Source organism: Pan paniscus, chromosome 1 (assembly GCF_029289425.2).
Source record: "Pan paniscus chromosome 1, NHGRI_mPanPan1-v2.0_pri, whole genome shotgun sequence".
Lineage (NCBI taxonomy): Eukaryota > Metazoa > Chordata > Mammalia > Primates > Hominidae > Pan > Pan paniscus.
The window spans coordinates 206,604,993-206,620,548 of NC_073249.2; the positions used below are offsets into that span (position 1 = coordinate 206,604,993).

General features: G+C 47.1%; 1 protein-coding gene across 1 annotated transcript; it reads left to right on the top strand.

Annotated features, from left to right (window-relative positions):
- Positions 1-5,511: 5,511 nt before the first annotated feature.
- Positions 5,512-14,252, top strand: MUL1 (mitochondrial E3 ubiquitin protein ligase 1). The gene is made up of 4 exons (XM_003814403.6): positions 5,512-5,787; positions 10,392-10,479; positions 11,512-11,632; positions 12,281-14,252. Exons 1-4 carry the CDS (start codon positions 5,668-5,670, stop codon positions 13,008-13,010), a joined length of 1,059 nt encoding a protein of 352 aa, XP_003814451.1. The 5' UTR covers positions 5,512-5,667; the 3' UTR covers positions 13,011-14,252.
- The last annotated feature ends 1,304 nt before the right edge of the window (positions 14,253-15,556 follow it).

Below are 15,556 nucleotides of genomic sequence, written 5' to 3' on the forward strand. Positions count from 1 at the left end.
GACCTCGTGATCTGCCCACCTCAGCCTCCCAAAGTGCTGGGATTACAGGCGTGCGCCACCGTGCCTGGCCGAATTCAATCTTTTGAGTGCTTGCACCATCTTCATTAGCTCGTACCCCAACACATTTCTTTTTTACCATGGTTATTGGGAAGCTCACAGTCAAGGCTGGTGTCCAACTGTGTGATTAACTAATCTTAGGTGTCTATCACCAGTTTCCTGCTCCTTTTATTTTAGCTGAGTTCCTTCCTTCCTTCCCTTCCTTCTTTCCTTCCTTCCTTTCCCCCCTTCTCCCTCCCTCCCTCCTTCCTCCCTCTTCTCTTTCCTTCTTTTTTTTTTTTTTAGACAGAGTCTCACTCTGTCACCCAGGCTGAAGTGCAGCAGTGCCGCCATAGCTCACTATAACCTTAAAAGGGCTCATGTGACCCTCCTGCTTTGGCCTCCCAAAGTGCTGGGATTACAGGTGTAAGCCACTGTGCCTGGTCTCTCTCTCTCTCTCTGCCACTGTGCCTGGTCTCTCTCTCTCTCTCTGTCTTCAGAGTTTTGCTCTTGTTGCCCAATGGTGCAATCTCGGCTCACTGCAACCTCCGCCTCCCTGCAACCTCTGCCTCCCGGGTTCAAGCGATTCTCCTGCCTCAGCCTCCCAAGTAGCCGGGATTATAGGCTTGTGCCACCATGCCTGGCTAATTTTGTATTTTTTTAGTAGAGACGGGTTTTCACCATGTTAGTCAGGCTGGTCTTAAACTCCTGATCCCAAGTGATCCACCAGTCTTGGCCTCCCAAAGTGCTGGGATTACAGGCGTGAACCACTGCACCCAGCCCTGTATATGTGTATGTATGTATGTATTTATTTATTTTTTGAGACAGAGTCTCACTCTGTTGCCCAGGCTAGAGTGCAGTGGTGCAATATCAGCTCACTGCAACCTCTGCCTCCTGGGTTTAAGCAATTCCTCCACCTCAACCTCCCGAGTAGCTGGGATTACAGGCGTGTGCCACCATGCCTGGCTAATTTTTTTTTGTATTTTTAGTAGAGATGGGGTTTCACCATGTTGGCCAGGCTGGTCTCAAACTCCTGGCCTCAAGTGATCCACCTGCCTCAGCCTCCCAGAGTGCTGGGATTACACAGGCGTTAGCCACTGTGACCGGCCCTATTTATTTTTAATACATCTATCTTATGATGTGTTCCACTTAATGAAGTTATCTCAGATTTTTTTTCACAAATAGGTGGGGATTAAATCATAAAAAGTCTCCCCTGTACCTTCCATGAGGCCAGGGAGCACATCCTGCACATTACCCCTGTGTCCCGCCACGCATCTGGGAGAGTACATTGCATAGGATAAATGCTCACTAAAAATATGTTCACTTTATTAGATAATTCTTATGTCAGGTGCTCTCCCAAGAGAACGTTCTGGAAGGAAACTGAGTGACCACCTGATGCTGCTATTAACATGTTTTTCATTTCCTGTTTCCTGTGGCACCTGTGGGCAATGTCAATGCAGGTGCTAAGACGCCACTCTCATACCTATTTGGTCCCTGGACCTTGGCAAATGCCTAAGAGGCATTTACCCAGTGACTCACAGGGAATTTTTGCTCCTCCGAGGGGAAATCTGAATTAAATCTAAAGTGAAATGCCCCCAGTGGCATTGTCCTTAGTAACTCTGTTTTTCCCAGGAAGCTCTGCCTCCTGCCTTAGAATTTACCTCCCTTTCTTGAAGTCAGAGGCTCATCTTTAACTTGTGATTCAGTGAGGACAGCCTTCCAGGCTGGGAATGGTTCCCTAGGGACATCTGGCTGCAGCTGAAATTGCCCATCTCTCATCGCTCCTAACAAGGTCCACATGATGTGAATTTCAGACTGTCCCAGTAGGACTGTGCTCAGCATAGCTAATGAAGGATTTCAGCCTTTGGCAAAAAAAATGGAAGGGTTATTTAAAACCAAACTGTGTCATTTAAGAGTGATGGCTTTAATGAGCTCTCAAGGAACTCATAAAAGGGCCCAGAGAATAAAACAGGGAGGCCTAAAATAGTCAGAACCTGTAAGCAAGGACCCCTAACTTATTGCAGTGGAGCACTCTGCCTGTTTTATTTTAAGGACCCTTTTTTGTTCTCTTCCTTGCTGTAACCTAAGGATACAAGAATTTTGATTATATATATATATATATATTTTTTTTTTTAAAAACAGGTTAGGTTGCACCCTTGATGATCCTCAAAAAGCTTTACTGGAATGGATACCATCCCCAAAATGATGAAGTTTAAAGTTTTGGTTTGGCATTTAGGGACCTACAGGATCTGGCCTCAACCCTCCTTTTCAATTACTTGCTCCTTGCTCTCTGTCGCACATCCTGGGCTCTAGCTATACTGGGCCAACTCTTGGTAGCTTTGTACCTTTGCTGTTTCTTCCCCCTTCTTCATGGAAGGCCTTTCCTACTTCCATCCCAGCCACTCCACCCTCCATTCTGTTAACAGAACTCAAATTCCTTCCCTGGTGGAAATAAACAGCATCTCCCTACTGTGGCACTTGGTTGTCCTAATTTCACTGGACCTGGGGCAATCTGTAACTGTCCATGTCTACCTCCCCACAAGGCCCTAACCAGTCAGAGGGAAGAGGCTGGCTATATAAGGTGTATCTCCTAATGCCCAGCCTAGAACCTTGGATGTAGGAGGCTCTCTGTAATTGTTGGTTGTGAAGTAAATAGCATGCTCTTTTTTTTTTTTTTTTTTTTTTGAGATGGAGTCTCACTCTGTTGCCCAGGCTGGAGTGCAATGGCGCTATCTCAGCTCACTGCAACCTGCGCCTCCCGGGTTCAAGTGATTCTCCTGCCTCAGCCTCCCAAGTAGCTCAGATTATAGGCATGTGCCACCATGCCTGGCTAATTTTGTATTTTTAGTAGAGACGGGGTTTCTCTATGTTGGTCAGACTGGTCTTGAACTCCCGACCTCCCGACTTCAGGCAATCTGCCCGCCTCCGCCTCCCAAAGTGCTGGGATTACAGGCGTGAGCCACAGCGCTTGGCTGTGCCCAGCTAATTTTTTGTATTTTTAGTAGAGACGGGATTCCACCATGTTGGCCAGGCTGGTCTCGAACTCCTGACCTCAGGTGATCCACCTGCCTCGGCCTCCTACAGTGCTGGGATTACAGGCGTGAGCCACCTCGCCTGGCCATTTTTTTTTTAAATTCTAGTTTTATTAATTCAAAATATGTTGTACATTCACACTCAAAAGATACAACAGAGTGAAAAGTCACCTTCTCTGTTCTCTAGCCACCCCATTCCCTTCTATGGAAAGAACCAATTATTATCAGCTTTTTGTGAATCCTTCTGGAGACATGCAATATATATAGTATACTCTTCTCTCTCCTTTTAAAAATAAATGGGGTTCCTCTTTAGTTTTGCAGTTTGCTTTTTCACCTGACTATGCACACATACACATATTTAAAAAATTTACTCAACCAACTGACTATTGATAACATTTAGTTTACTTTCATTATTTTGTTATTAAAAACAATGTTGGGCCTGGCGGGACACATTTTACATACATTGAATCAGGCCACTAGGTAAGATGTGTCTAAAAACTACAGATGATGTATCTAAAAACTGTAGACTGCTCCACAAAAGTAAAATTTCTTTATTAAATCAGCCTGTTATATATAACAGTTTTTAACTCCATTCCTTAAATACAATTGGGGTCAAATAAGAATTACTTTCTATAAGAATAGGGCTAGAATCATTAGATTGTTAACACTGTGAGATATCTTTGATGATTTTCAACCCAAGGGATGATCATGAATTTGGTAAACACACACACACAAACTTAAAATGAGGTCTAACCTTAAATTTTTAATACAACTTGTCAAAAAGTTTGTTAGCAAAAGTGTGGGTGAAAAGAGATTCCCGGCCAGGCGCAGTGGCTTACTCCTGTAATCCCAATACTTTGGGAGGCCAAGGCGGGCGAATCACTTGAGGTCAGGAGTTCCAGACCAGTCTGGCCAATATGGTGAAACCTTGTCTCTACTAAAAATACAAAAATTAGCTAGGCGTGGTGGTGCACGCCTGTAGTCCGAGCTACTTGGGAGGCTGAGGCACGAGAATCACTTAACTTGGGAGGCGGAAGTTGCAGTGAGCCGAGATCACGCCACTGCACTCCAGCCTGGGCTACAGAGCAAGACTCCGTCTCCAGAAAAAAAGAAAAGAAATTCCCACATATTGCTCATAAATGTAAAATTGGACATTATGGAGAAAAATTAGACAATGTTGATCAAGATTAACGGTGCCAACACCCATTGACCTAGCAATTCTACCTCTAGAAATTCTCCCTACATAAGTACTTATACATGTAAACATGAAAATACAAGAATTTAGGCTTGGTGTGGTGACTCACGCCTGTAATCCCAGCACTTTGGGAAGGCAAGTCAGGAGGATCACTTGAGCCCAGGAGTTCCAGACCAGCATGGCCAACATAGTGAGACCTTGACTCTACAAAAAATTTTTTAAAAAATTAGCCGGGTGTGGCGTGCATCTCTAGTCCTAACTACTGGGGAGGCTGAGGTGGGAGCATCGCGGGGTGGGAGGCTGCAGGGAGCTATGATTGCACCACTGCACTCCAGCCTGGGCGACAGAGCGAGACCCTGTCTCGAACAAATAAAAAAATTAAAGTATAACCTGTAGGAGATAGCTCAATGAATGCTGATGTTTAGAAGAAGGATTTGGGTTATCTCCGATTATTTTAGAAAGGAGATGCATTACAGAGATCAGGGAACAGTCTCTGAAGAAGGATCCCCTGGGTTTGACGGCCATACCTATTGCTTTTAGCTGTATAACCTTGAGCAAGTTACTTACCTGAGCCTCAGTTTCTTCATCTGTAATCTGCATTATAGCTGTGTTGTGAAGGTTCAATGGGATGGTGCCTGCAAAACTTCCCCCGCCCCGAACCTGACACATAATAGGCACTAAGCGTAGCCGTAATTATTATTTAATAAATATGTTGTTCTATGTGGTGATGGCAGATTAAGGGGCTACTTTGGTGATATAATCTGCCCTCTTGGGGTAGAGTTGAGGGCTTTGGAGTTGGGTAAATTCCTCTCTAGCACTCACTAGACTTCGAGCACATCATTCCCTAACCTCTATGGCCTCAGTTTTCTCATCTGTAAAGTGGCCAGAATAAATTCCAAGTCTTGAGAGTTTGCTCTGAAACTTAAACGTATATTACTCATAAGAGTTTAATACACAATTATTTTATTTCCTGCCAATCTAATGGCGAAGACATGGAATAACCCATCAAACAGCCCAGTAACCCCAGGAAACCAGAGGGACGGAAACCAGGGCGATGGGCGAGTCAGTCATGGCCGGTGCGCCGCGTTTCGAAGAGGACGGCCATGGAGCGGTGGGTGGTCGCTCAGCTCCCCAATCGCTCTCCGACACCCGGCTGCGGAGACAGGACCTCCCTGGAGGCCGCAGCAGCTTGACTGTCACCCGGGCAACCCCACCTTCCGGTTCGCTGTACAACCCCTTGCCCGCTTCCGGTTCCGGCGTCGTGCGTCATCGCTGGGCGACTGATTTCGAGTTTCCGGTCAGGTTAGGCTAGGGGGTGCGGTCCTGGTCGGAAGGAGGGGGAGAGTCGGGGGTCATCAGGCCTATCCTTGGCGTCATAGTCGGCCACCGGGGCTCGCCGCCGTCATGGAGAGCGGAGGGCGGCCCTCGCTGTGCCAGTTCATCCTCCTGGGCACCACCTCTGTGGTCACCGCCGCCCTGTACTCCGTGTACCGGCAGAAGGCCCGGGTCTCCCAAGAGCTCAAGGTCAGTGCTGGAGCCGGCCTGGCCTCAGCCGGGTCATCTCTGTCCCAGGTCCTGGGGAGCCCATGATTCACCTTGGCCGCCCCACTGTCGGAAACTGTCCAAAAAAGGAAACAGCCTCTGAAGGGTGTCATCCAGCCAGTAGATGGAGGAGCGAGGGGCAGGATTCGGGCTCGGGATAACGGCTGCTCCGCTCCTTTTCTCCCAAGTCCCTCTTATGACTCAGAATGAATCTTGACTTCATTACTTTACTCGAAAAATATTTATTGAACACCTGCGATGCTCCAGGCAGTGAGTCGAACAGATGAAAGTCCATCCCCTCGTGGAGATACCATTTTAGTACGACTAGACAGCAAACATGTAAATCAGGCGGTGTAACAGATGGTGAGCAATGCTTTAGAGTAAGGTAGGGGAGAGAGGACATGGAATGCTGGAGAAAGGGGGATCTCCTATCTTAAATAAGGTGACATTTGAGCAGAGCCTAGGAGGAGATGAGGGGAGTCGTGCAGATATCTAGCGGGAGATGGAAGGAACAGCAAGTGCAGACATCCATTTACTGAACCACTCCACTCCTTGCTTTACTGACGCTTCCTTTTTATATTACAACTATTTTTATAAATGGCGCTTTTTTTCTGAGCTGTGCTTTACGGTTTACACAACACATTTGCATTTATTTTTATTTTTTATTTTTTCGAGATGGAGTCTTGCTGTGTCGCCCAGGCTGGAGTGCAGTGGCGCGATCTGGGCTCACTGCAGCCCCTGCCTCCCGGGTTCAAGTGATTCTCCTGCTTCAGCCTCCCGAGTAGCTGGGATTACTACGCCCAGCTAATTTTTTTTGTATTTTAGTAGACACAGGGTTTCACCATGTTGGCTAGGCTGGTCTCCAGCTCCTGACGTCGGGTGATCTCCCCGCCTCGGCTCTCCGAAGCGTTGGGATGTAAAGGCGTGAGCCACTGCGCCCAGCCACATTTTCATCTTGATTTTATTTTTTTCTTCACAATAATTTTTTTTTCCTTTCTTTCCTCTCCTTTTCTTTTCTTTTTCTTTTTCTTTTTTTTTTTTTTTTGAGACGGAGTCTCGCTCTGTTGCCCAGGCTGGAGTGCAATGGCACGATCTTGGCTCACTGCAACCTCTGCCTCCCGCGTTCAAGCGATTTTCCTGCCTCAGCCTCCCGAGTAGCTGGGATTACAGGTACCTGCCACCACGCCTGGCTAATTTTTGTATTTTTAGTAGAGATGGGGTTTTGCCATGTTGGCCAAGCTGGTCTCCAACTCCTGACTTCAGGTGATCCCTCTGTCTCAGCCTCCCAAAGTGCTGGGATTACAGGCGTGAGCCACTGCGCCTGGCCCACAATAATTTTTTGAAGTAAATAAAATGACAGTTACCACCACATTGCAAATCAGAAAATTGAGATTTGGAGGAAAGGCCATACAGCTAGTCAGCTTGAAACTTAAATTTAGGTCTTTTGATTTCAAGGGTAGGATTTTAATCTGATTGACATTGCTTTATTGTGACTATCTGACTGGTCCAGAGAGATGGGCCTCTTTAGGTCAGAGACAGGGTCTTATTCATCCATTCTCTTTCCTCTAGCTTCTAACACAGTACTTGGCAAGTGGTAGATGCTCAGTAAATGTTTGTGGGTTCTTTTTGGCTGAAGTTTCACAATACAAGAGCTAAGGGCCTAACCTAATTTGATGTTTATATGAAAGATGGATTCCTAAACCTGACTAACTTCATTATCAGATTGTTTTCAGTAAGGGTTTAGAAACTAATGTGTGGGCCAGGCTACTCCAGCCTGGGTGACAAGAGCAAGACTCCATCTCAGAAAAAAAAGAAACCAATGTGTGAACTCCAGTCCCTGCCATGAAGGGAGTTTTGGAATCTGGAAAGAACCAAGTTATGAGGCAATTGGATTTGCTGTGCAGTGGCGTTATAGTGAGATTCCAGCTGCCCTGTATTTCTCCTGATTAAATAATCAAGTTAATCCTGAAGTGATTAGCTCTGTGTATCTGATACTTCACTTTCTGACTCCAAACCACTTTGGCCTCAAGTTGGCTGGAGGTGGGATTCTTTGAAGCAGTGAACTCTTTAGGTCTCATCTTTGGGTGACCTTAAAATCTTTGCCAAACAGTTCCTAAATGAGGATGAAATAGCCCCTTCCTGGAAAAAAAGTTGGGACTGTTAATATTTTAGATTCTATTTTCTATTTCCTTCCTCTCTTTCTCCCTCCCTTCCTTCCTTTTCTTTCTCTTTGGCCTTCCTTCCTGTCCTTCATTTCTTTCTTCTTTCTTTTTTTCTTTTTCCTTTTCTTTTTTTTTTTTTTTTTTTTTGAGACATGGTCTTCTCTGTTGCCCAGGCTGGAGTGCAGTGGCACAAACATAGCTCATTGCAGCCTCGAGCTCCCAGGCCCATGCCAGTCTCCTGCCTCAGCCTCCTAAGTAGCTAGGACTACAGGTGCACACCACCACCTCCAGCTAATTTTTTATTTTTCATAGAGATGGGGTCTTGCATGTTGCTCATGCTAGTTTTGCACTGCTGGCCTCAAGCAGCTATCCCACTTTGGACTCCCAAAGTGCTGGGATTACAGGTGTGAGCTACCATGCCTGTCCTAGATTCTATTTTCTTGATCAGATGACAAAACTTCCAGAGAGGGGCTTGTGTCCTATCCTGTGTATCTCTCATAGTGAGGAGAATGCAAATTTATTGCCTGCCTCCTATGTGCCAGCCCCCGGGCTGGATACTTTCACACCTTGAAGTTCATTTAACCCACATAAAAATCCTGTGAAATTGCATTTTCCCTGTCCTTTACGGTTTTGGAACCTGAGACTCAGATAAATGAAGTTGTCCCAAGTCACAGTGGATGCATTGGAACTAGATTAAACTCCAGATCTTTCTGATCATATTCTCCCTCTTCCCCCTTTAAAATTCGAATTGGCCATCCTGTGATGGATACTTTACTAGCTGTCTCACTTTGGGCAAATCACTTCACCTCTCTGAGCCTGTTTCCTTGTCTGTAATTGGTGATAATAATGTCTACCGTAAAGGGATGTTGTGGGCATTAAGTGGTTTATGCATTTAAAGTGCCTAGCATATTGCCTGGTACATAGTATATTTAAATGCTTATTTATTCATTAATTTATTAATCAAATAATGTATTAAATGCTTGCTGTGTGTCAGGCACAGTTCTCCGCACTAGGGGGATAGCAGTGAACAGGACAAACAGTGTCCAAGCCCTCCTAGAGTTTAACATTCTAGTGGAGGGAGACAGATAATGAGTAAATTGTTAGTTGTTATTGCTGTCATTTTGGTATCTTCACAGTGTAAGTGGCTAAGAAATTTTGATTGACCTTGCTCCTGTCACTTACTGTGTAGCAGTAGCTTAAACTCAGAGTGACCTTCATATACATCTTGTATCACATCACCTCTTTAGAGGTTACTGAATCTGGCATCCTTAAGAGTTGTTTTTGGGAATACCCTGGAAGCAGAGATGGTCCTTTATTCGTCCTGAATCTCTGACACCCAGCACAGTGCCTGGCACAAAGATGCTCAGGAAATGATTGTTGATTTTATTCCTTTTCTCTTATTTTTGAAACAGCAGTAACAGGATTGGTTTCCCAAGTGCAGTGGGTTGGATGCTCTGAGTTGGAAGGCAGAGGAGAACTAGGGATTGTTAGAGGAAGACAGCAGCAGAAGGAACCGTGCTCACTTAATTATGAGCATGAAAAAGGCAAAAAGTAGAACAGACTGGGTGTGGTGGCTCACACCCGTAATCCCAGCACTTTGGGAGGCTGAGGCAGGAGGATCGCTTGAGCCCAGGAGCTCAACACCAGCCTGGGCAACATTGGGAGACCCTGTCTCTGCAAAATAAAAAAAATTAGGTGTGGTGGTGCATGCCTATGGTCTCAGCAACTTGGGGGCCTGAGGTGGGAGGATCGCTTGAGCCTGGGAGGTTGAGGCTGCAGTGAGCCATGATTGCACTACTGCACTCCAGTCTGGGTATAACAGTGAGACCCCATCTCAAAAAAAAAAAAAAAAATGTAGAATGGCATTTGGCACCAGTTAACAGTCTTCCTGTTGAAGCAAAGGCAACTCCCCCTGCTTTGTTTTTTTAATAACATACAATGCAGAGCATTGGTTCGTAAAGATGTGGTAATATTAATAATAACACCTACCAGTTCTCAAAGCACTGCCATGTGCTAGGTGATAGGTTAGGTACTTTATACCTGAACCCTTTGGATCATAGCTCTGTGTTGTCAGGAAGAGATTGAATGATGTTCAGTCTGTGGTATGTAAATTGACTAGTACCTTTTATATTTTCACTAAAAAGTCTTAACATGAAAAGGAATATAGGTTTTGGTTAACTGGAACAAGAATGTATGTGGCACCCCCATTCTGCAGTGATGGAAGAGGCAGAGGCATGGCTCCATTCCTGTTGATGTACACAGCTTTGAAATCTGATTCTCAGTAGTCACCTTCCTGTCCAATTTCCATATTCTCTTGACACGAAAAAAATAGAATCTTTTTCTTTTTTTTTGCTTGTAAGTTTGATTGAGCATGTCAGTGTTCAATGGCCAATTTATTTAATTTTTTTTTTTTTTTTTATTTAGGGAGCTAAAAAAGTTCATTTGGGTGAAGATTTAAAGAGTATTCTTTCAGAAGCTCCAGGAAAATGCGTGCCTTATGCTGTTATAGAAGGTATGTTTGCTTATTGGTCAATGGAAAACAACGTCTTTTTCCCAAAAGATTGATAAAGATCATCTTGGCTAATATGAAGTGCCTTTTGTGGTGTTGGGTCCATGGTCCAGAACATACTTTGGGGTCAGAAAGACATGGGTTATTGCTTTGTGATCGCTAAGATTACCAGACCTCCCTGAACCACTGTTGCCTGATCTGGAAAATAATACTTACCTTTATAGGGTTGTTATAAGACAAATTATGTGATCCATGCAAAGTGCTTAGGAGAGTGCTTCTAAAATGTGACTTATGGTGATCAGAATGTCATTGTTTTGATGAATTAGCAAAAGTCAACTGAAAACATTTAATTTTTAACATTTTTTAAATTAAAAAAAAATTTTTTTTTTGAGGCCAGGTGTGGTAGCTCATGCCTGTAATCCCAGCACTTTGGGAGGCTGAGATGGGCTGATCACTTGAGCTCAGGAGTTTGAGACCAGCCTGGTCGACATGGTGAAACCCCGTCTCTACTAAAAATACAAAAATTAGCTGGATGTGGTGGCACATACCCGTAATCCCAGCTACTCGGGGGGCTGAGGCAGGAGAATTGCTTGAACCCGGGAGGCGGAGGTTGCAGTGAGCCAAGATTGCACCACTGTACTCCAGCCTGGGTAACAGAGTGAGACTCCGTCTCAAATAGAGTCTTGGCTCTGTCACCCAGGTAGCTGTAGTATGGTGGTGTGATCATAGCTCACTGCAGCCTCAAACTCCTGAGCTCAAGTGATTCTCCTGCCTCAGCTTCCCAAGTATCTGGGACTACAGGCACATGCCACCACACCCTGCTAACTTTTTAATTTTTTATAAAGATGGAATCTCACTGTGTTAACCAGGCTGGTCTCAAACTCGTGGCCCCAAGTGATCCTTCTGACTTGGCTTCCCAAAGTGTTGGGATTATAGGTGTGACCTACTGTGCCAGACCAGAAAACACATTTTAAATTATCTGAAAGGAGAGGGCAGAAAAATTCTTCAGAAATAATAGAATTTGTGTCCACTTAGGAGCTGTGCGGTCTGTTAAAGAAACACTTAATAGCCAGTTTGTGGAAAACTGCAAGGGGGTAATTCAGCGGCTGACACTTCAGGAGCACAAGATGGTGTGGAATCGAACCACCCACCTTTGGTATGTATCACTTCTCCACTGGCCAAAACCCTTGCAGTTGGTCTATTCAAATGCTGGGGTCCTGGGTGCTGTTGCTGTGACTTCAGCTTCTCCTGAGACAGGTTGAAGCCCAGTCTCTTAATGCAGGTCATATTCTTGTGTGTAGCCTGTGGGCCTCCTATGTCGGAATCACCGAGGCATCTTGTTGAAATGCAGATTTCTGAGCTCCCTTCAGTCCCTGAAGTGGATAAGTCAGTCCCTGGTGACTTATCCAACCAGAATTTCCAGGATCGGGGACCTGGAATCTGTTGTTAGGCACACTGAAGTTTGAGAACCACTGAATCAGTGATTTCAGTATTTCCTAAAATGCTTTTCTGCCGTCATATGAAATACCAGTTTTCCAACTGGTCCTAGTGAGTTTTGTTTTAGATGTTTGTTTTACAGTGGAAAGGGAAATGAGAGTTTGTGGCGGTATTTGTTGCCCACTGATATCGCCCCAGGACCTAAAAATGGAGCCTCCTTGTTAGGAGGCAACTGGAGATAGTGATCTTACTGTCTTCTTCCAGTTACTTCAGACCATATGCTGTCCTCCACATTTAGTTGATCTCCAGCTCTGCCTGGGTGTTTGCTGTTTGCTACCCTGTATCTTTAGTTCTCTTATTCTTCTAGGAATGATTGCTCAAAGATCATTCATCAGAGGACCAACACAGTGCCCTTTGACCTGGTGCCCCACGAGGATGGCGTGGATGTGGCTGTGCGAGTGCTGAAGCCCCTGGACTCAGTGGATCTGGGCCTAGAGACTGTGTATGAGAAGTTCCACCCCTCGATTCAGTCCTTCACCGATGTCATCGGCCACTACATCAGCGGTGAGCGGCCCAAAGGCATCCAAGAGACCGAGGAGATGCTGAAGGTGGGGGCCACCCTCACAGGGGTTGGCGAACTGGTCCTGGACAACAACTCTGTCCGCCTGCAGCCGCCCAAACAAGGCATGCAGTACTATCTAAGCAGCCAGGACTTCGACAGCCTGCTGCAGAGGCAGGAGTCGAGCGTCAGGCTCTGGAAGGTGCTGGCGCTGGTTTTTGGCTTTGCCACATGTGCCACCCTCTTCTTCATCCTCCGAAAGCAGTATCTGCAGCGGCAGGAGCGCCTGCGCCTCAAGCAGATGCAGGAGGAGTTCCAGGAGCATGAGGCCCAGCTGCTGAGCCGAGCCAAGCCTGAGGACAGGGAGAGTCTGAAGAGTGCCTGTGTAGTGTGTCTGAGCAGCTTCAAGTCCTGCGTCTTTCTGGAGTGTGGGCACGTTTGTTCCTGCACCGAGTGCTACCGCGCCTTGCCAGAACCCAAGAAGTGCCCTATCTGCAGACAGGCGATCACCCGGGTGATACCCCTGTACAACAGCTAATGGTTTGGAAGCCGCACAGCTTGACCTGGAAGCACCCCTGCCCCCTTTTCAGGGATTTTTATCTCAAGGACTTTGGAGGAGCAGTGGTGGGGGTAGCTGTCACCTCCAGGTATGATTGAGGGAGGAATTGGGTAGAAACTCTCCAGACCCACGCCTCCAGTGGCAAGATGCTGCCTTTCCCACCTGAGAGGGGACCTTGTCCATGTGCGGCCTCATCAGAGCCTCACCCTGGGAGGATGCCGTGGCATCTTCTCCCAGGAGCCAGATCAGTGCGAGTGTGACTGAAAATGCCTCATCGCTTAAGCACCAAAGCCAGCGATCAGCAGCTCTTCTGTTCCTGTGTCTTCTGTTTTTTTCTGGTGAATCGTTGCTTGCTGTGGACTTGGTGGAGGACTCAGAGGGGAGGAAAGGCTGGGCCCCGAGTACAACGGATGCCTTGGGTGCTGCCTCCGAAGAGACTCTGCCGCAGCTTTTCTTCTTTTTCCTCATGCCCCGGGAAACAGTCTTTCTTCAGAATTGTCAGGCTGGGCAGGTCAACTTGTGTTCCTTTCCCCTCACCTGCTTGCCTCCTTATCGCCTGCATGTGTGTGTAGAGGACAAAAGAAAGTGAAGTCAGCACATCCGCTTCTGCCCAAATGGTCGGGGCCCCGGGCAACAGATTGAAGAGAGATCATGTGAAGGGCAGTTGGTCAGGCAGCCTTCCTGGTTTCGCCACTGGCCCTGATTTGAACTCCTGCCACTTGGGAGAGCTCGGGGTGGTCCCTGGTTTTCCCTCCTGGAGAACGAGGCACAGAGGCCTCGCCTCCTGAAGGACGCAGTGTGGATGCCACTGGCCTAGTGTCCTGGCCTCACAGCTTCCTTGCAAGGCTGTCACAAGGAAAAGCAGCCGGCTGGCACCCTGAGCATATGCCCTCTTGGGGCTCCCTCATCCAGCCCGTCGCAGCTTTGACATCTTGGTGTACTCATGTCGCTTCTCCTTGTGTTACCCCCTCCCAGTATTACCATTTGCCCCTCACCTGCCCTTGGTGAGCCTTTTAGTGCAAGACAAATGGGGCTGTTTTCCCCCACCTCTGAGTAGTTGGAGGTCACATACACAGCTCTTTTTTTATTGCCCTTTTCTGCCTTTGAATGTTCGTCTCTCGTCCTCCTTTGTGCAGGCGAGGAAGGGGTGCCCTTAGGGGCCGACACTAGTATGATGCAGTGTCCAGTGTGAACAGCACAAATTAAACATGTTGCAACCAAGTGCTAGCCTGTTGCTTTGTTAACAGGAGTTAAATGGCTAAGCCTAAGTGTCCCCAGGATGGGATTGAATCCCTGCCACAATGGAGTGAAAGGTGGGAGAGTTTGAGGCCTCTGTGTTCTTTTCCTCGGCTATAGTGGTTTGGGGCTCCCCCAGATGGGGTGATGCAGAGGCCGGCCGGGATGCCTGCCCACCCGTGGGTCATATCTGGCCTTGCTGACCATCTTTGAAGTCTGTCCCGACAGCCTAGAAATCAGGGCAGTGAGATTTCACCTGCTGGGAGAATGGGATGGGGATGGGGTGCTGGGGGACAGCAGAGAGGAAATGAGCATTTAGCAATACTGCTGTGCACGAGGTACTGTGCCGTGTGCTGTTTCAAACTCATTTCAGAGTGAGTTCATCCTCACAAAACCCCTGCAGGCCGAGTCCTGGTGTCTCTGCTGTACAGGTGAGGAAGTAGGCCCAGAGAGGGTACATTCACTGGGCTGAGGGCACAGATACAGCAAGTCACGGGTCTGAATTTAAACCCCAAGCTATTTCTAAAGTCCTCATCTTCCTGCTCACCATTGTGGGGCCAGCGAATTCCTCAGTGCTAACAGGAACACTCACAAGAGATGTGTTCCCCAAGTCCATAGAGGAGAACTGGTGGCCACACTAGAGGAACAGGCAAAAGTTGGGGTAAGAATCCACCTGCCAATATTGAGTCCATCCAGTGAAGTACAAAGACGTTGGTTTTACACAAGGTGCTGGAGGGTGGGGCAAGGTGACAGGCCCCTGATGGGAATGGCCTCTTTGCGCACCTTGAAAGCCTCTGTCCCCTTTTCATCGTCCTTCTGGCGCTTAGCTTGTAACAGAAGGTGAATGAAGTGGCCTAGGGGGATTTGCATGGTAAGCTATCTGAGTTCAGCCCTTGGCATATCTTTTGTGGGGAAATCTGATCAAAGAGATTAAAAAGGAGCAGGCAGGCTGCTTTCCCTAGCCCACCTCAGTCTTGGACATTCCAATTCATCCCGTGTTCTTCCCCACTGAGCCTCCCAGCTCAGCTCCCTGTCGTGGGACACCCAGGACCGGCCCACGGCCCCTGCCTCAGGAAGCTGGCATGTGCCTGGACCTGCTGGGTGCGAGGGCCCTGCTTGGTCCTATCCTGCCGGGGACTGAGACTGTCCCATACTCTACTTCAGCTGTCACTGGCCGTTCCCACCTATTTTAGGAGCCTAATCTCCAGGAGGGTTGCATGGGTCCTAAATGGATGTGTGGAACCAAGGCTGGCAGGAGGGATGACAGAGAAAAGGGGAAGCAGGAAGTC

What these genes read in the sequence shown, in the direction of transcription:
- MUL1 (XM_003814403.6), top strand. Translation starts at nt 5,668, where the DNA reads ATGGAGAGCGGAGGGCGGCCCTCGCTGTGCCAGTTCATCCTCCTGGGC. An exon ending in GCCTTATGCTGTTATAGAAG is followed by an intron (nt 10,480 to 11,511) that starts GTATGTTTGCTT and finishes GTGTCCACTTAG; the next exon opens with GAGCTGTGCGGTCTGTTAAA. An exon ending in AATCGAACCACCCACCTTTG is followed by an intron (nt 11,633 to 12,280) that starts GTATGTATCACT and finishes TTATTCTTCTAG; the next exon opens with GAATGATTGCTCAAAGATCA.